We start from the raw sequence: 25,726 nt of genomic DNA, 5'->3' as shown, positions 1-25,726 counted from the left end.
TTATTGATTTTTCTCTCTGAGCATGCTCCATAATACGTGTTTGCTGATAGGCGGTATTCAACCCACTCGATAAAATATTCAGATAGCACAATACTCGCGCAGTTATCGTCATATGCTTATTAGAAAAGAATAATTTTTAAATGTAAACTGTTTTAGTGGTGATCCGCGGAAAGCAAGCAATATGTTAGTCTTGGTTTGAAATGGAAGAACTGCTCCAAGAAATTATTAAAGAAGCTAGTGGACCAAAGTTAAATTCTCTCAAAAAATCATGTCAGGAAGCCTTAGGTAAGAGACCCTCTAATATTATTTGTCTATATTAAACTTCTATAGGTACAAAAAATGCTAGTTATTGCAGATAGGTCTTCAATAAATAATAGAGAATATGTATAACTCGTGGTATATCTTAACAAAATCTAATAAAAAATATGTTGGCCTAAATGTGTTTCTAATAAAAAACTTATTGAACTAAATATTTTTTGTAACTTGTATTTGTATCAGCTCCAGTTGTGAGGTCCACCACACTCTAGCCAGAAAAATTATATGTACAGGGTGTGAAATAACATAAGGATGTGAAATAGCTTTGTTGTTTTATGTAGTGATTAAGAATACCCAGGTCCTTAATAATTAACACTCATTGATAATTTAAATTGTTCAACAGGTAAATGAGTGAAACCTTTAATTATTTAGACCCAAAAATTTAATAAACAAAGGTTTTCTATAGTCTATATTTCATGCTAATTTCAAAGTAGGTGGTAATTAAATAATTTTCTTTCATAGAGTTAATTTGTGCACAAGACGTGAGCGGCCGACGGCCCTCATACGAGTGCAGGCGCGCGTGCTTGCAGCCATTGCAGCTCGCGCTAGAGACCAAGCGCCCCCGGCTAGTAGCATTCGCTCTCCAGGGTTTTCATGTATGTAAATTTGTGTAATCTCCTGCCCTGCGATTCTGTAACTCACTTTTCGAACTCACACAGCGGTTTTCGCATCGGCGGTCGCTCTCAAATCAGTCGTGAAGCAGTCATTTTATGATTTGGCATTCTAATAAACAATAAACTACAAGCTCCCACGATTTCAGAATGCCAAATCATAAAATGACTGCTTCACGACTGATTTGAGAGCGACCGCCGATGCGAAAACCGCTGTGTGAGTTCGAAAAGTGAGTTACAGAATCGCAGGGCTGGTATGGCAAAAGACAAAATATTGTAGTACCTACTGTTTTTTTTCAGTGCAAATTTTTATATAAACAAGTATCATACTGTAATATCGTAGGAATCAAACTGGTTAAAATTCAATTGTAATTGTAATTTTATAGAAATAAATTGATGAAGGAAGGCAAAACAAATAATTATATGGAATCTGCTTATCTTAATTAAACGCTAAAAATTAATAATTCAAGCGAGCCATGGGCGATATGCTTCCGACGTAGATAATGATAACATAAAATATTAGCATTGATGTGCGTCACATCCAGCGTTGCCATACGTCTCGATTTTGGCGGGACGTCCCGATTTTTTATTGAAAATGAAATGCCCCGCGCGGGACAGACTTTTTCCCGCTTTTTGGGGTTAACTCAACCGTCACTCAAGACACCACTGCCATGCACAGAAATGGCACCAGCTCTTTTAACAGCTACTAAAAAAAGATACCAGGAATATGTTTAAACTACTATCTTTCATATTAGGTATCGCAACATCAAACTGCTTCCCTGAATGCCATTTATCCAAGATAAATTATAATTTAAATGGGTGGATGCCAGAAACAAATTGTCTGTAAATTAAAGCTACTCTTCTAGATTAATCTACAGCAATCCTGTGAAGAGTTCCTCATTTCATTATTTTTTCATTAAAGAGAAAGAGGAAACTTTAAAATAAGCTAAATCTTCACAAAAATACCAAGAATACGTAAGTCTTATAAAAAATTATTATCTTATTGTAATTTGTTATACTCATTCCTCAGAGTTCTGACTATTGTTTGAAACGCCATAATTATCTAATGAATACTTTTTTGGTTTTGTTTTGTTCATTTATTTTTTTTATTAAGAAGACAAGTATTTAACGATAGGGTAAATTTGATTTAAAATACTTTAGTTACTATGTCCCGCTTTTTTAACTCAAAACGTACGTACATCTCAAGTCACAATCTCGGCTTGAGCGCTGTCAAATATGTCAAAATGTATACAGAAATAATGGTTTGGCAGCTTTGAAATTAGATTTAAGTTTGACGATTTAGAATACCTTAGAAATGCTAGTTTTTCTCACTGTTTTTTCTTTGATTGCATCATTAACAAGTTATGCGCGTTAAATATATTGGTCCAGCCCTAGTACGGTATAAGGGCTGAAAATCATCTTAGTGCTTATATCAATATCGTATCTGACAGAAAATACTTCGTGATGATCGTTTTCACCGTGGCATCGAACCTGAGGATGATTCGCTATGGACCCCGTCGCAACTGCTCTGTGCAACCTCCTCTGTCATGTACCAATTACCAGATACACAGGTATGGCAATTGTTTATAGATTTTTATTTCTAATTAATTATTAAAAATACTTTAATTACTTGATTAACACTTACTTTTGAAATAATTTTTAGTATTTTTGTAATGAACTATTAAAGAATATTACCTACTATTTTTTTAAATAACCGCCAAAAGATTTCTGGACAACTGCATGATTTTAGTGTACCGCTTATAATGTACCCGTCATTAATTATTGATTCTAGCTCTCACCACAAGAACCATATGCTTATTCTTGTTTCGTATTTAATATTGTTATTATTTAAATATTAGGTCCTTACATATGAAATTGGTGTTTTGTATGGGAGGAACAAAAAGTCGAATATTTTTAAATATAATATATTTAATTAATCAAAGTATGAACCATTGTTTTCTATGCACTTTTGCCATCTCATAGGTAGTTCATTGATCCCTTTACTAAAAAAACCAGTCGGACGGGAATCAATAAAATCTGTGAAGGCGATTTGGACTGCCCCATCGGAGTTAAATTTTTTCCCTTGCAAGAAGTTGTCCAAATTTCGAAAAAAAATGGTAATCTGTTGGAGCAAGGTCCGGGGAGTACGGAGGATGTCTTAGACATTCCAATTGAAGCTCTTCTAATTTGGTAGCCGTCTGTTGTGCAGTGTGTGGTCTAGCGTTGTCGTGAAGTAGCAGTGGCGTGGAGCGATTGACCAGCTTAGGTTGTTTAGCCGCTAGCTTTTCCATCATGGTTTGCAATTGCTGACAATAGACATCAGCCGTAATAGTCTGGCCAGATTTGAGAAAACTGCAATGAACAATACCGGCACTAGTCCACCAAACGCTTACAAGTAACTTTTTTGGGGTTAATTTTCGCTTGGGGCAGGATTTGGCTGGCTGGCCAGGATCCAACCATTGTGCTGAGCGCTTCCGATTATCGTAAAGAATCCATTTTTCATCACAGGTAATGATTCGGTTTAAAATACCTTCATTTTTGTGCCGGTTCAGTAATGTAATCGCAGCAGTCGACGCGCTTTTGCCGGTTTGCTTCAGTCAATTCGTGAGGTACCCATCTTTCAAGCTTTTTAATCTTCCCAATTTGCTTCAAGTGAATTAAAACAGTTTTATGACTAACACCGCAGTCTGCAGCTAACTCGGACGTGGTTTGCGATGGATCCGCTTCCACAATAGCCTTCAATACTTCATTATCAACTTGGGTCTCAGGCCGTCCACGGGGCTTGTTCTGCAGGTCGAAATTTCCAGAACGAAAACGTTGGAACCAAAACCGAACTGTGTTTTCTTTTGCAACATGACCGCCATACACATCATTCACCCTTCGAGTCGTTTCCGCAGCACTAGTGCCACGGCGGAACTCGTACTCGTAAATAATGCGATACTTTAAGTTTTCCATTTTGTAAAATGAGTGACGCAAACAGAAATAAACAGAAGAAAAAAACAAATGAATGACGGTCATCGAATCACAAATACATGAGTAAATAGCTGTACAAATTTTGATTTGGAATTCTTAACCAAAGCGGAGATATTTGAGGTCAAAGTGGACAAAACGTAAAACGCCAATTTCATATGTAAGGACCTAATATTTATTTTTAGGTACAAATATTCCGCATGTACCTATCACTGGCGTTATCCCCCCGGCGTACCCTAAACGGGCGTTTGAGCGTATGGGCGTGCGGCCGATGCGCAGAAGCAGCCAGTACGGCGCCACACGTCGCGGCCGCTGCACGTGCCGCTGCCGCTCAAGTGCTAAGGGCGTATTGTGCTCAACTTGGTAATTATATATTAGTTTTTATAAAGTTTGTCAACCCCTGGTTCACTTATATATTAGTGGGTACATATTTATAGAACGTTAATACATGAGGTGTGTATTTTCTTAGATGAAGAATGCCAAGAACTTCTATCGGAAGGGTCTCCAGTGGGCCAGAATCACTTAGTAGCTGTGGGCTGCTACAGCGAGGTCATACCTGTCATACAGTACTTGTGCAGCCGACTTACTGAAACTCAAATGTAAGTCAAAGATTCTAGAAATTTCTTAAAGTTTCTAAATAGGTACAGATGCTTCCACGATCATGCTATCAAGGAATATAAAGAAAAACAAGTTAAAATAAATATATGTAGCAGAAAAGGTGGATAAAAACATTCAACAGCAACTCGTAAATATGGATTAAACTATCATACAACATTAAAAATTGATTATAACAACCAGTCAAACGATTTGAATCGCTGTAATATTAATAATTTTTAATTCAAATTTCAATATGTCAAACATACATTTATGATAGAAAGTGAATGAAAAACAACCAAAGCAATGGAGAAATTAAGAAAATTATTCTGGCGGTAATTAAACGCTTGTTAATAACCGATGATTGATGATGATTCTCGTTACCTACTTAATGTACACTTATGAAGGTTATTAAAAAGCCTCTTTTTTGGTCCATTTCTGGACGTAGGCCTCCTCCATCTTCGTCCAGTACCCCCCAGTACCCCCCAGTACTGGCCTCTGCGTCCACCGGGAGCGATGCTTGAAGAAGTCTGTGGACGGTTGCGTGGGTCCATCGGTTCTTGTCCATGCGCACTATGTGGCCTGCCCACCGCCACTTAGATGTTGTGACAGCCCGTAGTATGTCGCTCACGCCGGTCATTGCACGAATTGCCTAATTTCGTACGTGATCGCGAAAGGAGATGCCAAGCATTGCACGCTCCATCGCCCGCTGCACGATTCTCAGGCTTTCCGTCGTGCGTTGCGTGAGCGTCATGGCTTCGACCAGAAAAAAAATAATGCTTCAAAATTTACATATACTGCTAGTTCTCAAATCAATGGCGTAGGACGGACGAGAACTGGCAATAATTAAATTTTTAAATCGCCAATTTTTTTAAGCTATTGCATAGATTTCATCGCGGGCGTTGAGCCCGGCGACTGAATCAAGAAATTCCGTAACGGAAAAAACCTAACACACGATGACGTAATATAGGTGCGGCCAATACGCGTTAGAGCGGGACAGAATGCATACTGCGTCTCACATCGGTTTAGCGTGATCGGATAGGCGTGTTAGTCTGAGTCTGGTAGAGTGGTAGATTGAATTAATATCGAAGAAAAAAAAATACTGCAAAAAATAAATAAATAATTATATTGCATAAGTTTATAAAAAATGCTATGCAATAGCTTTACCGCGGCAGTTCAGTTTTTTTTACAAAATGTTTCTAAGCACCTACAAACATTACATCATGCTCCTCATCAGATTTTAAATATTGTAATAAAATAAAATGAATAATATTTCCAGGATACCGAAACAGAATCCACTTGCGCTGTTCTTCCTGGATTGTCTGCTCACATTAATGTCCAGCTTATCAGAGCGTGTGAGCGGCAACTCCCATTTCACGACATTCCTTTGGCAAAAGTTCTGTCCGTCACTCATCTCTTTCTTGGGAACTCCACGAGTCGACAAAAATATTAAATCCAGGTAACAATATCGCATTGATAATATATATAGATGGACAAAAAGTCTATAAGTTCGTGTACATATATTTACTTCGAAAGTATGAGAGCTTCACTTCATATTTTTATATGAATGAAGCATTCACTTTCATATTTCTATATGAAAGTGAATGCTGGGAATAGAGTCAATGAAGCGTTGCATTCCTTTATGTGTAGCTAAGAAGTGCTTATCCCAACGTTAACATACGGTAGTGAATGTAAGAGAGGAGAGAAGGAATAAGAGTAGAATAAATGCCGTGAAAATGAGAGTGATCAGAAGTATGTGCGGTGTATTATTGCGTGATAGGATAAGTAAATGCACCTGGATACAGGAGATACTAGAGAAAGTAAAAAAAGTCAAAATCATTTATTCATATTTATTTATACTTTATTACCTTATTCAAAAACATACACATAACAAAAATAAAAAATCCGGTTACAAAAGTTATAAGGCAACGAGCAGCCTTATCGCTAACAAGTGATTTCTTTCATATAGGCATAAACGCAATGTACACTTATGAACGTCAAAAAAAATGAAATGCTTCTAATATTACATTTACTGCCAGTTCTCAAATCAATGGAAGTAGAACGGAAGAGAAGAACTGGCAATAAACTCTCCGCCACTCTTTTTAATTGCCAAGTTTTTTTTGTTTTACACAACGTTTGTAAGGAGCTGCAACCATTAAACCATGTTCCACATGACATCTTAATAAGTAATAAATAATAGTAAAATAAATTAAAAACAAAGATTTGTCCTCTATCAGCAGTAGGCATGGTGAAATAGGAGCACTCACTTATATTCTCGTGGTAACAACACGCAAGTACAAGTTAAAGTCACAGTGATGTAAGTGAATGAAGCGAGAGAGTTATCTCGGAACCGTAGCCAGTGGAGAACCGTGCTCTCTGACTACCCCTTCGGGAAACAGACAATTTTTGAAGTGAAATCTTCTGTAGCGGCGTTGTACACTTTTTTGAAATGGGTAAAAATTGTTAACTCGCGTCAGGACAAATTCGTAAGACGAATGTTTTTTTAAAGGATTATGAACCTTACACATAGCGGTTTTCGCATCGGCGGTCTCTCTCAAATCAGTCGTGAAGCAGTCATTTTATGATTTGGCATTCTGATAAACAATAAAGTACAAGCTCCCACCTTTTCAGAATGCCAAATCATAAAATGACTGCTTCACGACTGATTTGAGAGAGACCGCCGATGCGAAAACCGCTGTGTGAGTTCGTGAAGTGAGTTACAGAATCGCAGGGCAGGAGTGCAACTCGTCGTTTTTTTTTATCTTCAGATATAAGAATAAAACAAAAAAAAATTGTACCTGCAATTTAAAACCGTGAACTTACATTATATGTATATTTATTTTTTAAAATAGAATGTAACATTTTCAGAGAGCACGAAGGATCCTTAGTAGATGACTCAGGACGAGGCTCTGGCGCTTTGGTTTGCGCTCCTAGCTTCAACAGCAAACAGGCGAAGGCTATTTACAGGTAAAATCCCTGATCCAAAGGATATTCATTACATTTTTTCTGCTTGGGTTTGGAGGGTGAGAAGACGTTTGTATATTTACCATTTTGAGCCACTCAAACCGTCATTACATAAAAAAGAGATTTGTTATTTTTTTTAAATAAAATTTTTAGTGAAAAAGTACAAGCTGTATGTGAAACAAGTCTAATTAAATTTCAAGTTTATTTTATCTAGTTATTTTCTTTATGGGTATATCTTGTAGAAATCTTGTTCTTGGCTCCCATTTAGATCCATTTGTGTCTTCACTATACACACACTTCATCACCAATTCGCAGAGGCGATGACTTGGAGAAACTGATAGTGGTTGGTAACACAGAAGGCAAAAGATCACGTGACCGACCAATCAGATGGACCGATCAAGTGACAGACCCATCGTCCTCAAAACTGTACACTGTCATAAGAGAGACGCTGGACAGATATCGGTGTAAACAAATAGTCCGCTACCTTGCTGACCACAAGGCTCAGACATGAGCTGCCGATTGAAGAGAGAGAGAGATACAAATAATTCAGTTGCTTGTTTTAAGACAACCCTGTATATTTTGTTACAGTATAGCGAACCAGCTAGTACGTCTTGTCGGCTCCACATCAAATCTACGGCCAGTTCTCGAAGCACTTTACCATAGAATGCTGCTTTATCCTCCAATACAACATCGCGTTGAACCACTGCGGAGCGTTCGTGAACTGTTGCAGCATCCCAAGAGATTGACTCAGCTGGTTTTGATAAAGAGGGATGATAGACATAGTGATGATATGGCTATCGTAAGATTGTAAGTAAAATTCTGAATATTAAATCTATATAAAAATATGTCTAATAAAACAAATAACTAATGTTACATTACGTATCGTGGTAATTGACATTGTCAAGTCTATTTGACATAAGCATTGTGCAATAATACCATAGACAACACTCAATGGTCATGCTTCATTACACACAGAGTAAAAAAACGATGGGTGGCACTCCGGGAGTGCAGGCAGAAGTGGAAACTTGAATATTAACGTTCTGCATTTTTGATATTTTGGAATGGTTAGGGAATAATATTGCACGAATTGCTTTAATTATCAGTATAAAAGTATATCATTCATGTGGTAGAATACAATATTTATTTATTGCGCTATCGTACACAAACACGACAATTTATTAAATACGCCGCGCCAGCTGTCTACTCTCCATCCGTCTTACGGATTTTCGATCAGGTCACGTGTCCTGACGCGAGTTTAACAGTTTTTACTCATTCCAAAAAAGTGTACAACGCCACAGAAGTTTTCACTTCAAAATATAACATTTTAAAATCGAATAATGAAATTCACCACACATAATATGTTTGTAACTTGCTTGACAAAAACAACTTCTGATGCTATTTCGCATTTAGTGAGTGACAAAAACCATACCAAAAGTCACATTAAGCAAATTTATTTTAAAGAATAATGGATGGCATAGAAGAATGCGGTCGCAGTGGTAATCCGGAAGTAGTAGCAGCGGCGGTCGAATGCGTGGTATCTCTTTTGGATGCCTTGGAAAAATTGTGTACCACGCCAACGGATTATATAACTCCAGAAACGGCTAGTTTGATATTGGATCACTGGCCCAAGTTACACGAAGCTGATTATACAGGACCACTCACTTATCAGACGTTGGCTAGACTACCGAGCCCGTATAGGTATGTGTGGGCCCATTCATTGGTTTCTTTACCTCCGATCATGGGGCATGGGACATATTTTTGTTATTGATAATTTTTTCGCGACTTTTGTGACTATCAAGGTAACATCTTGTGTTGCAAATTTCGGACTTCCGGGTTACTAAATACAACCTTATTTGATTTTGTTTGATTGTCTTTATAAGTTTCAACAAAAAAAAATCAGGGGTGCTATAAACCTCTTTAGGTCCTGGCCTCAGATTTCTGAATCTGTTTCATGATCATTTTTAAATATAATAGGCAAGTAGGTGATCAGCCTCCAGTGCCTGACACACGCCTTCGACTTTTTGGGTCTAAGACATGTCGGTTTCCTCACGATGTTTTCCTTCACCGTTCGAGCAAATGTTAAATGCGCACATAGATAGTCCATTGGTGCACAGCCGGGGATCGAACCTACGACCTAAGGGATGAGAATCGCACGCTGAAGCTGCTAGGCTAACACTGCTATAAGTTTCAAAACAATATCTATAAACATCACAATAGAAACATTTGGTAACCATGGTAACAAAGGTAGAATCTTTAGCCTACGTTTTATATTAAAGCTATAAGCTCTAGTGCTGCCCTCGATTTTTCAATTGATTTGGGATTTATTTCGTTATTTCCAAACATCCATTATTTTGTTGTATCTAACCTTCTAGTTAAATCTTAAACGCTTTTAGTTTTAGATTGTAATGATTTATAAAGTTATGAATAAATTAAATTTCAGAGACGTGGTAGCTGTCCTACAAAGCAATGAAACAAAGGACAATGATTCTTCAGGTACATTGTATTAAGTATATATTTATGTAAATCTTCTTGGAGAAATAAAAACTAGCGTAAGTAATAAACGTGAATTTATGTCATAATATATATATATATTTACTAGCTGACCCGGCAAACGTTGTTTTGCCATATTATTTCTAGGAAACATTTTATAGTTCTATAAAAATAACTATCTACTAAATAAAAAATAGTGGTTAATCGTAGAGGGGTGAAAATTTAGGGTTGTATGTATTTTTTAATAGCATATTATAGGAAAATTTAAATTTCGTCAAAAAATTAAAAATAAAATGTCAGGGGTGGCCAACCCTTATCACTTAAGGGTATGAAAATAGGTTATATTAAATTCTACATTATTTAGGCTTCATCATTAGAATACCCATTAAGAGCTATATAATAGTAGATGCGACTGCGCGTAATTGCGCTTTATCTTTCGCCAGTCATACTAGAGATCATCCGTATTGGTATAATTAATTATATTTCTATATAATTTCAGACACGTCAGGTCCAGAAAACCTAAGTTCGGGAAGTGAGGCCGAAGTGGACTCGGACGCAGATAACGTGTTCCTACCGAGTAGAGCCAGTAACCCAACTTATAAAGAGGATAACTTTAGCGAAACTAAAGCTGTGCCGAAGACTTTAAATCTTGGGCGGTAAGTTTTTTATATAATTTATCTCTCGACACGTACCTGCGCCAGACGTGGAATAGATCGCACGTGTTTACTTTTAGTAAGAACAAATCTAAACTCAGTTTTGTATCCCGCACCCCGGACATACAACGACCAATATTTAAGCCTTGACTTGTTTAACGCGTTCACTGCGGCAAGTAAAATCATAATTCTTCATCAGGTGCGGCGGCGGGCCACAATGCGCCCCCAATGATATTTCCGCCGGTGCGTGGCAGGTCTTTCTAGACCCAACAGCACTAGGATAGATTAAATTACTATAACTTTGTGGAAACATAATGTATAATATTTTTTTTTTATATTGTTAGAATTACCTTGAACCTAACTTCCTTAGGTTTGATTCGCCCCGGGATCTGGCAAAAAGGAAATGAGAAATAAAGCAGGAAAAGCGGCAGGCCGATATCGACCTGAACCGCACTAGAATATATTTTTAGTAGTGATGGGACAGAGAAATAAGGGGATATCGAAAATAAAACAGAATTATCGTAAAAGAACTGAACAATGTATTTATTTACTTATGTATGCCTGTCTTGGAAACAGAAATACTTTTTATTATTCTTAGTGGAAAATATTTCTTCACTGCTGTCACTATCACTGTCAATAACTGCAAGGCGAATTACTCTATTTTCCAAAAAAAATATTTTTCTTGTATTGCTTGCCATCGTTGATTATATCGAACGCTACGTTAGATCAGTTAGATAGCACAACACTAACTGGCCGGGCGCACGCTCTGTGCGGTATCGGGTCGCCAGCTGCCTGTTGTGTGGGCGGGCTGAAATAGGCCCACTGCCGCACTCAGCGGATGCACAGCAGCGTCAGTGCGTGGTAGGTCGATAAAAGCCTGCCGTTATGTTTTGATGGGGAAAACCTACAATTTTGACCGCAATATGAAGTATATATTTGTCCCTGTCGAATTTTTTCAAACACCTGAGATAATCGTTACGCACCAGCGAGAGGGACATCGGCAGCAGGCGGCTGATATCGGCCTGTTACGCAGTGAACGTGTTGCTACCGCGGAATATGCTTTATTATATATTAAGCCCTTTATTATATATTAACATACCCCACATACATACCTTTACGTACAAACCCTCACTTTTACACCATCACACAACACACCCAAATTAGGTACCACTTAGTTAAATGTATTGAATAGGTTTTATTTGTTTCTTTCCTTTTGTAAATTTTTGAACCTTTTTGTAGTTAAATGTATGTATTCCATATCTGGCTATATTTTCAGTGTAACTGTTTGTTATTATATATAATTTATGTTAGCTGTAGGATTAGGAAAAAAAAATAAATAATAATGATTCTGCCAGACCTTGTGGTCCGAGAGCTGGCACCAATTTTTGGGCAGGTATTTGAGGCAAGCTGAAAACTTGTCACATACCTCTCCTATTATATTCCAACACAGAATTGCAGACCTGGCTGGTGAGTAGCGGGGCTAAATCAACCCCTACATTTTTGAAAATATTAATTTTTTTTTCCCAAAAATATATTTGAGGCAATACGCAAATTATATATGTTGCAGTGTAATACTTAATAAATACGAAAAAAAATAAGCCAGACAATTTAATCGGGGCTTTAACATTACCAGACGCGTGCAAATATTTTTTTAAAAAATTATAAAAAATGTTTTTGAGGCAGCTTGAAATTTTAATGGAGTGTTATTTATAACTATAAAATAAAATTCCCAAAAAGACAGATCATTTCGTTAGGGCTTTCTACCTGCCAGGCGATCAAACAAATAATGGATGGGTACGGGCCTGTACTACTATAGACAAGCTGTAGTGTGAGAGAGAGCGCATATCGACAGCTGTCTTCGTTCTTGCTTGGCGCGTTACTATTGGCTCTAGCGAGGCCACGTGACTTACAATAACCCATGAGGTTTCTAGTTAGAATTTCGGAGTAAAAAAATATAAAATTTTCTGAATTTGTACTAAATACATTTTGCATAAAAGTGATTGTATTGATTTATGGACGTTAAAGGGAGATATTTTTGTGATTTCTTTTTTATCTTAAAAAATTAGCCATTTTGCCAATTTTAATGCGAATTTAAACGTAATGAATTGTTAAATATTTGATATTTGCGTAAAAATATTTATTTTTTGAAGAGAATTAAAAAAAAAATTTCAGTACAGAATTCATACTGTTGCCCCTACATTCAAAACTAAAAATTGTTTCTCTGACATTATTGCAAGTCAAAATTTATACGGAAATTTAAAACCTTTTTCATCTTAAAATTAATAAGGATTACGTATAAAAAAAACCAATGATTAACATACAAAATCGCAAAACTAGATTTATAAAAATATAATATTTCTTCAGTGTTTCAATTATTTAAGTATAAAAAAATTAGAAATAAATTAAATTCGTTTCACGCCAGATAAATTATCATTTTTCGTCTGTGGATCAGAATCTTCATCAGAACTACTTGAATCTTCGGATTCATCTGTATCAGATTCGGCAACCTCTTCATCATCTGCGAAAAGAAATAGATATTTATTTTTTTTAATTATTCACAGAAATTTGAATGCAGCAGTTATTAAAAATAAACCATTTATTCTCACCTGTAGTATGATTTTCATCATCGTTATTTTTATTTTCCTCGTGAACAACAGCGTCGAATGCGGCATACACTCTCCGTCAAACCAGTGAAAATCTAGCGTATCCTCATTAAGTGTCCATCCGTTTCTATTAGGTGTCAAAGAACTGGGGAATCGTAAATATGCATTTCTCCAAATGCTTGTTATATATTGCGTTCTTAAAAGAATTTGTTTTAATTCAGAAGAAAGAAGAGCTGTAAATGCTTAATTTTATTTATAAGTATGTAATGCTTGAAAAATAATTAAATTAATACAATACCTTTTGTAAGAGTATAAATATTGGATTCAATCACAGTATTTTCACTATATTTTTTCATCAAAGCTATAAAATTCTTATAACAACTTGTGTGATAACCATCTGAAAGGTTAGGAATCACTGGCAAAACAATATGATTATATTTTAACCTATGATGTTTACGGATATTTAGCACCTCCTGACTTTTTTTTTAGAGTTTTCTCCACAAAAGCAATCACTTTAGCATAATTTTTTTTACAAATAACACAAACTAACTTTTCACTAGACATTTTCTAATTATTTGAGTTTTAAATAGTGTAATAATACCATTAGTAGAATAATACGACTGAAAGTAACGACTCCGAAATTCTAACTAAAAACCTCATGGGTTATTGTAAGTCACGTGGCCTCACTAGAGCCAATAGTAACGCGGCAAGCCAGAACGAAGACAGCTGTCGATATGCGCTCTCTCTCACACTACAGCTTGTCTATAGTAGTACAGGCCCGTACCCATCCATTATTTGTTTGATCGCCTGGCAGGTAGAAAGCCCTACCGAAATGATCTGTCTTTTTGGGAATTTTATTTTATAGTTATAAATAACACTCCATTAAAATTTCAAGCTGCCTCAAAAACATTTTTTATAATTTTTTGAAAAAATATTTGCACGCGTCTGGTAATGTTAAAGCCCCGATTAAATTGTCTGGCTTATTTTTTTTCGTATTTATTAAGTATTACACTGCAACATATATAAATTGCGTATTGCCTCAAATATATTTTTGGGAAAAAAAAAATAATATTTTCAAAAATGTAGGGGTTGATTTAGCCCCGCTACTCACCAGCCAGGTCTGCAATTCCGTGTTGGAATATAATAGGAGAGGTATGTGACAAGTTTTCAGCTTGCCTCAAATACCTGCCCAAAAATTGGTGCCACCTCTCCTACTATTGTGATGATCTCGGGATAAATCATAATAATTTCGGCATTTGGTAGAAATTCCGTGAAATGTTAAATTTTGTTATTCATTAAAAAAAAATTATATTTGTCTACGTGTGAAAATTACACGAGATTTTGGTGATTGGTCAATTACCAAAGCATTGAGTAATTATTTTCCCCTCATACTAAAACCTTTTAAACATTAAAAAAACTGATTTTGAACATTTTAAAAAGATTGTGCAAGTTTTTTTTTTTCAATTTGTTTTATTTCGAAGAATTTAAGAATTGTTGAAAATTTTCAGATGCACCATAACGGAATGCAACGTCGACCTAGAGCGCCACAACGCTCGGCAATTCGTGAAAACGCTGCAGAATTCCCTTCTCCCTAAACTGGTCACACTTAGGACGTGTATTGAAGTAAGAATAAGTTATTACTTTTAATGTTACCTACAATATTAAATTTCCTGCCCGTAGTAATCGAAGTTACCAAAAATTAAAAATTACTATTTTTCTATAGCTCATATGGTAATATTTTGTTAACAATTCTTAGCTGTGTAATAATTAAATTATTAATAATTATAATGAAAAAAATTAATTATGAATTAATGACAATGGTTATTATTTTTTTGACGTGCCGACGTCTTATAATTCGATGGAGCCGGCTGCACGCACGAAAAAACATGTCGCATGTGGCGTTTCCTCGCCCTGAGGCATTCCATTTAAGGCTTGAAGTGCAAGCGAGAGCGCGGATCGAGCGACAAAGAGGCACAATCGGCCTCCACGTTCGGCAGCGTTCGTTCGTTAAAAATTGACATAATTGTATTTATGCGTACAAATAAATGTAACTTGATCAATTCAATTGTGATTTCCATTTACCTCCTCTAAATCCATACAAACTCAATTTAAAAAGGTGGGACTTTTTGATATCCTTTTCAGCAACTTTTCTGTAAATCAGGTAGACGAAGCAATGCAAGAGTTCGCATCAAAGTGTTGCCAACATAACGCCGCTCAACCTCCCGCCACGGCCTGTATTATGAATGCGGACGGCGTCTACCTTGCCACGTATGCAGCTTTACTGCTTACCCTCAAGCAGAAAAGGAGCAAGTACTATGCTGATATCAGTGTAAGCATTTTTTTTATCTCCAGTCTAATCAATATTTGATTTTCAAATTGATAGAGATGTTTAATATAATATTTATATATTTTAAATTAAAAAAAAACAAATCTTTTTTTTATTAATAAATAAATATGACTAAAGAACTTGAGAACGGCCTCATTCAGTATTATATTAGAATATGGCTGCACATTGTAAGTAAATTGAGTATTGCACAGTGTACCGGGCATACAAGGACCTAGCATTGAATTATTGAAGCTATCGCGGAATATGCTTAAAAGCAGTATTAAAATCATCCATAGCGCTCACACACATACCCTCACACACAAACCCTCAATTTCACACCATCACACAACACATCCGAATAATATATTACTTAGTTAAATGTGTTATATTATTTTTATAGATTTTTACTTTCGTAACTGTTTGAACCTTTTTGTATATAATTATTCCATCTTTAGTATAATTGTTTAAGCTGTTAGCTGTAGGATTACGAAATAAATAATTAAATAAAAAATACATAATCAATGAACAAGGCTCATTAACTAATCTTAAATAGCATTTTATTAATAATATATATTTTTTAGAAATGCTACTTAAGATATATAATAAACAACTTAAAAATCATTATTTTGTTTACAGAAAATTCCACTACCGCTAACTGAAGATGAATTCGTAGAAGATGTTCAGGGTAGTGGAGTATTGGTATACCTATCTGCTACTTGGCTTAGGGAACTTTACCAACAAGTAGTCGCTACGGATCTTTTGAAGGATGTACAGACTTCGGATCATCCTCTAATACATTTATTATCAGGTATGTTGTTATTTATTATAAAAAAAGTAAATTAAGACATTTTGAATTATTATTTATTAACATATCGTTTTCATAGATTATTCGAACCGATGATGACGTAGCATGCTTGCAGTATAAAAAAAAGAATACCGATTTTATTGCATGTATACCTAATTGCTAATTTATATCTAATGTCTTCGCCTTTCTAATCATACTTATCTTGAAGTAAAATCTCGTTAAAACTGGGTCCATGGGTTGCAATGACAGTCCTTTACGGGCGTCCCGTAAGATCGTTTGTTCTCTACTAAAAACAAAACGTCGGGTTGCACTCCGGGAGTGCCGGAAGTGAAAACTTGAATATTAACGTTGTGCATTTCTTATATTTTGCAATGGTAAGGAAATAATTTTGCACGAATTGCTTTATCAGCATAAAAGTACTATCATTTATGTGGTAGAATACAATATGTAATTATTGCGCTATCGTACACAAACATGACAATTGAAATTACATTAAATACGCGGCGCCGTCAACTCTCCATCCGTCTTATGAATTTCCGATCAGGTCACGTGTCCTGACGCGAGTTTAAATTTTTTTGCCCATTCCAAAAAAAGTGTACAACGCCGCTTAATATGTTTTCACTTCAAAAATAACGTATATTAATAATAAACATATTAATTTAGATCTCGGTGGACTGGATTCGAATCCCGTGATGTCAGACTGGCAAAGGCTGAAAGAGGTTTCAATGGTGTATCATAACTCCACCGACTCTCCACAACTCCAGGCTAGTTTGCGATGGGCCAGGAGGTATGCTTTTTTCTTTATGATTAACTAATAATTTGACGTACCCATAACAATTATACGTCAAATATGTATGTAACTGTAAATATGTAACTTTTTTGTGAATTATTGTTGGTTAAAAAGAAATTATTTTCATTAACAGCTTCCTAAAGGGGTTAAGATATTGTATTTGTAAATTAGTTATGTTTAACATTCATAGTTTACCTGGCTATAGAGAATAGACCGTTATAAAAATTGTCTTTTAATTATTATATTACACATGTTTAAAACAGTGTTACACGATTGGAAAGCGTAATATTTTAAAATTATATATTTTTTTTTAATTCAACGCAAAAAGTCATTATTATAAATATTGATTCTTGGATGTTATTCGTTTTTGGACGAAACATGTAAACTTAAATTTATTGTATCTATTTTATTTGTATTAAGAAAAAATACACTAATTAAAAGTTTAGTAAGTTATAGGTAATGTTTAAAATTATTACAATTTTCAGGGTTTTGACATGTATCTGGGAGTCAATGGTGACGGTACTAAGTGTTCCATTAATTGGATGTAACAAGAAACACAAATTACACGGAATCATTACAAAGAAAATCAACACTTTCGGGAAGAGAAAGAGAATCGCGTGGGAGGGTCTCACTATACAGTGTTTGGAAGGACTTCATAAGGTTTGTTTTAATTACAAAAAGTTTTTTTTTTATAGACTGTTAAAAAAAATCTTCATTACTCTTTTGTTCGTATCTATGGTATACGCAGGTAAAAACTCGTAAATGCACTATTTTCATATAGCTTTATATTATTTGAGTGATGGACACTCTCAATGTCAGAGGGCTCGAGAGTGCGTTGCCGGCCTTATAAGAATTGATTGATTTTTTCAGGCAAATATTAAATCTTGGTAAAAAAAAATGTAATTTGAAAACTGCTACCGCTGTTTTCTTTACCTACGGTCAAAAGATATAATTATCCGTTACAAGATAATATATAGATAGATAGATATATCGTCTGATAAAAGCTAGAGCAAAAGAATTAATTTTTTTTATTAATTCAGGCAGCTCGTATCAGTACGACTTTAAGTCTACAGAATAGATGCAACAGTATCCTCGCGCTTCTGGCCAGCTCAGCCACTTCTCAGACCGCTAATGGGAAGATCCTCTCTACACACGCTTTATCATTGGATATATTAATATCAGGTACATATAAGTATTTTATAGAACAGGTGGTAAACGGGCAGGAAGCTCACCAGATTTTAAGTGATATCGCCCATGGACACTCAATGCCAGAGGGCTCGCAATTGCGTTGCCGGCCTTTTGAGAATTGGCACGCTCTTGATGATTAATTACTATAAGTTTTACTTGTAGTAGAAAGTTATTTTAGGTATTTGCGGAAAAAATGTAATAGATAAGGCAGTACATTTGAAATCATAATGTCTACTAAATGTGACGTCACTCAATTATTTATAAGTTTTATGAATTATATACTATATGATTTTCGTTTCTGCCATAAAGATATTTAATTTATATATATACCTACCTACCTATATATATATATACATTAACGGGTCTAAGGTTAGAATTGTACATCTCAGGTACACACGAGCAATAATCAACACATTAATAACTAGATAAATTTTTTTTAAACAAACCGTACAAATACAACTAATTACATGTTTCAGGTGGTCTCGAACTAGGGTCTAAATCCCCAGAGTGTTGGGAGCACATTTTCGCCGCTTGTCAATATGTATCAAGTTTCGAACACTCCTTGTTCGGTCAACAGGGGAATAACGCGACACCGATCGTTGCAATGCAAACTGGTAGAAATAAAACTGTGTCCATACTACAAGCTGATGCCAAATTGGGGTTGGATGGAAGAGATGATGAGACATGGTAAGATTTTCAGTTTGATATATGATGATATAATTAGGTTACATTAGAAAACTTAATTAATCATGAAAAAAAAATGAAAAAAAGGGTGCGTGTACTTATGTACGCGCGTAAGAAGTTATACTTCTTTGGCATTATTAAAAATAGTTTTTGATTGCAAGCAAATAATTAATTATAATTAAATAAAGACTGGAAATGGAGTCATTATGGTCAATAAAGTTCAGTTTACATTTGAATAATTAAATAATTAAATAAATAAATATTTATTATTATTCTCTTACATTAAGTAAATTCTATTATTATTATTCGAATGTTGTTTTTAAATTATGTCCAATGCCGTAGCATCTTCCGTGGGCAACTTCATTCTGTTAATTTTGTGTCACGGTGCGCGCGCAATCGTAAAATTTCACTCTCATCAATTTTTCATAACGCGCCTAAAGAAGTATAACTTCAAAAATAAAAAAATTAAAGCCTTTAATGCTGTTTAGCTAAAATGCTAAATATAAAGAAAATATGCCTAAAGTAATATAATATTTAGTAAAACCGGCAAACGGTTATTTATTTGTCATTCGATAAAGGCCTCTAAATTTGCCAATCTTGGTTCACTAACGGTTCGAGTCCACATTGGACCCATGTAGGTCCCGTCTATCTTTTTATCTACCTGCCTCTCTTTCGTTTTCCACTTCGTGTACCACCCCTTTACGATTCTGTTCAATGCTTCTTTTCTCTCATCATATGACCCGTCCATTTTAGTTTTCGGTATGTGGTGTATGTGTCTTTAAATTTTGTTTTTATTTTAATATCGCTTAATTATATTTAATTTTTCATTTTTACTTCTTTTTTTTTTCTTTCGATATGTTTATGTTTTGACAAATTTTTATTATATTTCCAAGTTATTCTGTCAATGCCCAGGTCTGACACCCGTACAACATATATCTACCTTGTATATTTTGTATTGTTATTTTTCTTTATTCCTTAATTGACATTGTTGGCTTTTCTTCTCTCTATTTCTTTATGTACTCTTCGGGGGATTCTAGTTGTCCTAAATTAGTTTTATTGATAACTTTTCTTCAGGTAGATCAGCCTTTTGTGCCTGATAAACGTTTTTTTTTGGGAATTTCGGTTGCCTTAATGTACGAAAAAGAATTAATTGTGCTGATAAAAAAATCCACCCAAAGTCAGGGCTTGAACTCATGACCTTAGGATTTATAAATTAAATCTATTTTCTATGAAATAAAACATAAAAGTATGCCTGTTTCAGTGTGGACGTATTTAACTTCTTGCAGCCCATATTCGATACCAATAATGCGAACAATGAAATGTCCGTTGCCAAAATTGTTGAAACCTGTCGTCAAGAGGTAAGTTTTGTATATTTTTATAATATGGATGTACTATATATATACACATTATTATAACTTATTGCCATATACTTAGGTTACATAACAAAAATGTGTTCCAGGCTCTTGATGTAGCGAGACATGTATTTCATGAGCCTGTTACTGTACTGGTAGCAATATAGAGAGTGAATTATAGTAATTTAAAAAAAAATCGTTCTAATGTCGAATAAATAATCAGGATCGCTATCGCTTATTCATTACTACTTTATAATAATAAATTAACTGTTTAATAAATAAATGTAACATTTAAATTGGTAAAAAGAAAAACTTTAATTTTCATGTGAATTGTTGTAAGTATTTTGTTTAGTTGTTATTAGAAATACAATTGTAGTTTTGGTTGAAATTATATTTGTAGGGTGGGAACGTAATATCCGGTTCGAACGCTGCACGCGTCTGTTGTGCGTTGACGGCGGCCGCAGACGCGCTCTACACGCGTCTTGCTGCGACGACAACTCTACCGACACTACGGGCTGCATTGCAAAGACTGGTTTCGCATCATCATCGACTGGTAAATAAAATATAATTAAATCTTAAATGATTTGACTGTTTTAAACAAGGTATCTACTTTTTAAAAAAACTAGAGAAAATATTGATAATGATGATGTATATATGTATAAGAGAGCGTTCAAGTATTACGTCACGCAATTTTTGGAGATTATTGAACCCCCCCTCCCCATGTAACGCACCGTAACGTTTTTCTGTACCCAAGTAAAGGAAAACGTTTCGTGACCACCTAGTGACTCTTTATACCTAAAAGTTATCATTATGTGGTGTAAAGTACTGGAAAGTCGAAAATAATATTAACCATAACGCTTAATTCAATCCCCGCCCCGCATCGTAACGTTTTACAAAAGGACCCCCAAAGATTTTTGAATTTTGGCATTAGCCATAGATGGCATATGCTATTTTTGTTAGTAATAAATGTTATTAGAAATGGTAAAACAATTTTAACGGCGCCACAAACAATTCAATAAAATTTTCATATCAAAAGACTAGTTGTCATAAAAAGATTATACAAATTCCAAACAACTTGCTTCAATAATATTGTGTTAAAATATTTTCAGCTATTTTGTTCATGGGATCAAGACGTAGTGAACAACAACTGGTGGCGTCGCGGTACCCGAGTGGGGCATGGGGCAGGGGAGGCCGCGCGTGCCTTATGCCGAGCTGGGGACGTCTCTCTACGCTGTCTAAGGGCGGCACGGCCCTTGGCCCATCGGATGGCCATATGGACGGTTGTTGGGCCGCATTTTATGCAAGTAAGTACGACTTATTTAGTGTAATGACTAAGAATTTTGATACTTTAATTATGGTGTAACCACAAAATATTGGAATTTTGTTTTGTATATATTTATTAATAATTAGCAAACTCGACGAACTCCGTTTCGCCACCAGATGGCTTCGTTTTATGTAACATTTCGTTTGGTGATCCCGCTTTGCTGTTGAAATTTTTCCTGAATTTTCTTTGCTATATATAAAACTCACGGAGCCCGAGACCTTTCCAACGAATGCAAAACCGTGGAAATCGGTTCGTGCATTCTGGAGTTATAGCGTCAGGAAGGAAAACCCGACTTATTTTTATATAGTAGATGTATAATACCAATTAATTAAAAATAAGCCCCATTCAGCTACTACCGACAACATTGATGACCGCCTTAATATTACCGGATTAAAACGCGATAAACACGAGTAATAACCTAGTTTTAAATTCGGATAACATTTTTCCTAATATCAGATTTCAATGAAGCTTAAATATTGCTCCTAGCTAAGCCTAATCCACTTATATATACATATAAGAAAAAACCTTTTCATAATCTATTACGCCTAGAAAATTCTCTACATACACGCGGTTTCTACCGATTACATGTATTATGAATTAAATTTATAATACAGGCAGCCTGTCACAAAGACATCCAAATATCAAGTCTAGCGATCCAATGCCTTCACGATTGTGCAACGACATTACTGAATCAACAAGTGGAATTACCTCATTTCCACTTCAATGAGGCCCTTTTGAAGCCATTTGAGAACCTATTGTGTCTGGAACTGTGCGATGATGATATACAGGTACGTTTCTTAATTGATTTAAATTGATTTAAAAAAAATTCGGTGAAATTTTAAAGTAGAAACTTAGAAATTCCTTTATTTAATTGTACTAAATTATTTTTCAATGATCTAACGTGCTAAAGGATCACTAGTAATTGGGAAAAAAATACGCTGTGCTTTAAAAATCAATTTTAACATTGGCTGATTAAAATTTCTCAAAACCTTACTATTTTTGTAAAATCTACGCAATATTCAAAAATATTTTTTGAGTAACAGAGTTTTTAAATCTGTTATATTTCAGGAACAGATAATCTCTTGCATCTGTGAATTCGTGGAAACAAACAGAATGGAAATAAGGTCTGGATGGAGACCGCTGTTCAACACACTGAGAGCGGCGAATAATTCCAACCAATATTCAGCGATCTTGGAAATATTCAAAGTGTTCCTAAACACTGACAACACTTTAGTATTCGCCAATGCAGCGCTGGACTGCATTCTCTGCCTCCTGAGTCACATTAAAGGTTTACATTATGAAGATCCACAGACTGAAGTTAAACCGAAGAAACCAATAACACCAACTCAGCCGAAACCGAGTCTAAGCCTGAAGTTCTCAAAGAACAGCAAATTTATACCCTTAAGCGAGGAGAAAACTGAAAAAGTGATTGTCGATATGTGTAGAGAGGCGCTTTACCACTTAGAGAATTGCGCTGATATTCTAACAATGATGTACAATATGCCCAAATGTCCCATCTTCAACACGGGCAACAGAATCAAAGGAGATCTCACTCTGTCCGTAGTGGACCCCATAATACCAAGCGGGTCGCTCGATGTCACTAAATATATCAGCAATGAAAATTGTAACGAAGAACTTATTTCCTACAGAAAGCTGTCAACCACTCTTCCACCATCTAACACCACTAATAACTGCTTGTTAAAACTGGACAAACCCAGTAATATCCTCAAAGTTTGGTATGTTCTGATCGAGGGCTTGATATCAGCCACCGTTGTATGTTCAAAGAAAAATCAACCGGCTGCGATGGAAACTTTGTTCAAGTTACTAAGAAATATAGCCGACGTTCCGGGAACCCATTTCGGACTCCATTGCATAAACCACCTATTATTGCCGACAGTGCAGAACTGGCTTCGGCAGATAGCGAACGTGAACACGCACTGGGATAGTATTATGCCAAACTTCAAACAGTGCTGTGGCATGACCACCGACACCGTCGTGTTTTATCTCCATAATTTACAGCAAATTAATATTGAACGACCGGATGGGAACGACAAAAAACACGAACCCTTCGAAAGCCCTGAAATCACGTTTGCCCTAAAGCAAATAATGCTGATCCTAGTCGAATGTATCGCCCAAGCACAAGAGCCTATAGCGAGACTCGGCGCTTCCTGCATAAGGCATATCATATTGACATCTGGTCATCTACTAACGGACAATCAGTGGGAGGTTATCTGCACTAGTTTACACAGGGCGTGTAATGTTAGCTTGAGTCCATTAAAACAACTGACTTATGCCTTTAAAGAAAACTCTAATAGTTTTTACGGAGATTTGGCCATAGTCAAAGTTGCCGCTCGGAGGGATTGTTCCGTGAACGATAACGTAAGACTCCATGCGATGGCTCAACAAGTGTTCCTCACGGAACAGTTGAGAGGCGAAAGTAATTTGAAGCAACCATCGAAAAATTCCAACCAAATCCTGATAGATGATAGAAGTTATATATTTTTGATTTACCTTCAAGAAGCTATGAATTGTCTCAATCCAGATTTATATACGGTGAGAATACCTAACAGAGGTCTAGTAGTCGGTCTCTTGGCTCATCAAATACTGATACAAATAATAGCTACGGTTTTGATCCAAGCGTCTTCTGATGTGTTCCAAGGGATTAATGGGATCTTACTCGAGAGCCTCAAAAGCGGTACCAACATTTGTAATTACCAATTCTTTTTAACGAAGAACAATATCGATTTACTTCTGAAAAGCTTGGAGTTGTCCTATACCAGAGCTATGCAGTTTGATTCTAGACCGGGTTTAAAATTTCTGGTTCAAAAAGTTTCAAATTTAGACTACGCCGCAAATTTGTACAAGCAGACATCTTCCTCTTGGCTTATTAAAATCATCGCTTTGACTGATATATTTTTCAATGGTGTTGCTATATTTAAACTTAAACCAAACGACTTGTCAATTATTCTGAAGAACTACACATCCTCCTTGAACATGACGCTTGAATACGATCAATTTGTAATGAAGATTTTTGATTTGAAGTCGACTTGGGAACTTCTGTGTAGCAGTTATTTAAAACACCTTATTAATGTGTCGGATTTTGAAGATGATAATTTTAAAGAACGCATTTCGGTTAGTTCCGTAGATTCTGATTCTTCATCGACGAATCAATATGAGGAGTTCTATTATCAAAATTCTGAAAAACAAGAACCCAATAATAAAGAACATCTAGATGTTCAAGAAGATATTGAAAAACTCAAACCGTTTACTTTCGCTGACTTTAAAGAGACCAAAACTGAAAGTGATACTGAAAAACTTCCAAACTTACAGAAGAGTGATAATATTGAAAACGATGATGTCAATTATGCTGATAGTCCTACCAAAGATAATCCTAAAAAAGATAATCCTAAAAAAGTTATTCGCTATTCTGATGTTAGTCCAGAGAAAGTTAAGACTAATTCTGACGCAGAAGTTGATAAAGGGAGAACAGTAAATATAACAATAAACGATGCCCCCATATTGGAGAAGAACAAAAACATTGAAATAATTCTTCCTCCACAACCTGTTCCACCGGAAATAGAACAACAAAGAGCTATAAGCATTAGTAAGGTACTATATTCTATGAATTTTTTATCATTTGTAAAAAGAACATATTCCTTATGAACAACTGTTGAACTTTGTTTTTTAAATGAAATGATCTATATTTAAATGAATTAGGAGATGTCGTGGATCCTTCAACTACTAATAAAGTTTCTTTTTCAGGACATGGAGGTACAAAGGAATTGTTTCCTTAACGTTTTGATGGCGTATTTGGAACTTGTCCTGAGTTTCCCCTTGGAGAGGTTTCAACTAATTTATCCAGTTCTTCAAACGGGCTTCGTGCAACTCGCGAGAACTGTCAATGATCCTCAACTACTGGATCGAATTAATGTATTTTTTGATAAAAAAGATTTGGTCGGATAAGTTATAAGTGAAAAACTATTTATCGTGATACTGTAATCACTAATTGTATATTCCTTGATCTCAGCGTTATAGCTTAATAAACTATAATATTCCA

General features: G+C 35.4%; 1 protein-coding gene and 1 long non-coding RNA gene across 3 annotated transcripts; one reads left to right on the top strand and one right to left on the bottom strand.

Moving 5' to 3' along the window:
• Window positions 1-25,726, top strand: LOC125063500 (brefeldin A-inhibited guanine nucleotide-exchange protein 3). Its single transcript, XM_047669977.1, has 24 exons — window positions 1-285; window positions 778-911; window positions 2,378-2,497; window positions 4,082-4,259; window positions 4,366-4,495; window positions 5,770-5,949; window positions 7,359-7,457; window positions 8,043-8,261; window positions 8,916-9,152; window positions 9,895-9,947; window positions 10,444-10,600; window positions 14,709-14,823; window positions 15,362-15,529; window positions 16,163-16,334; window positions 16,995-17,118; window positions 17,607-17,781; window positions 18,162-18,303; window positions 18,786-18,996; window positions 20,255-20,351; window positions 20,746-20,898; window positions 21,455-21,649; window positions 22,284-22,457; window positions 22,738-25,278; window positions 25,432-25,726. Exons 1-24 carry the CDS (start codon window positions 201-203, stop codon window positions 25,630-25,632), a joined length of 6,060 nt encoding a protein of 2,019 aa, XP_047525933.1. The 5' UTR covers window positions 1-200; the 3' UTR covers window positions 25,633-25,726.
• LOC125063501 lies at window positions 12,936-14,413 on the bottom strand. 2 transcript variants are annotated; one of them, XR_007119518.1, is made up of 3 exons: window positions 13,499-14,413; window positions 13,204-13,396; window positions 12,936-13,115 (listed from the first exon to the last, which is right to left on the bottom strand). It is a non-coding gene; the product is annotated as an uncharacterized LOC125063501 (long non-coding RNA). The 2 variants fall into 2 exon arrangements; XR_007119519.1 differs by having other exon boundaries at window positions 13,204-13,345; window positions 13,499-14,411.

The sequence above is a fragment of the Pieris napi genome, chromosome 3, assembly GCF_905475465.1.
Source record: "Pieris napi chromosome 3, ilPieNapi1.2, whole genome shotgun sequence".
Lineage (NCBI taxonomy): Eukaryota > Metazoa > Arthropoda > Insecta > Lepidoptera > Pieridae > Pieris > Pieris napi.
This window is presented reverse-complemented; position numbering and strand designations above follow the sequence as displayed.

What these genes read in the sequence shown, in the direction of transcription:
- LOC125063500 (XM_047669977.1), top strand. Translation starts at nt 201, where the DNA reads ATGGAAGAACTGCTCCAAGAAATTATTAAAGAAGCTAGTGGACCAAAG. An exon ending in AAGACTTTAAATCTTGGGCG is followed by an intron (nt 10,601 to 14,708) that starts GTAAGTTTTTTA and finishes GAAAATTTTCAG; the next exon opens with ATGCACCATAACGGAATGCA. An exon ending in TTGGGCCGCATTTTATGCAA is followed by an intron (nt 21,650 to 22,283) that starts GTAAGTACGACT and finishes TTTATAATACAG; the next exon opens with GCAGCCTGTCACAAAGACAT.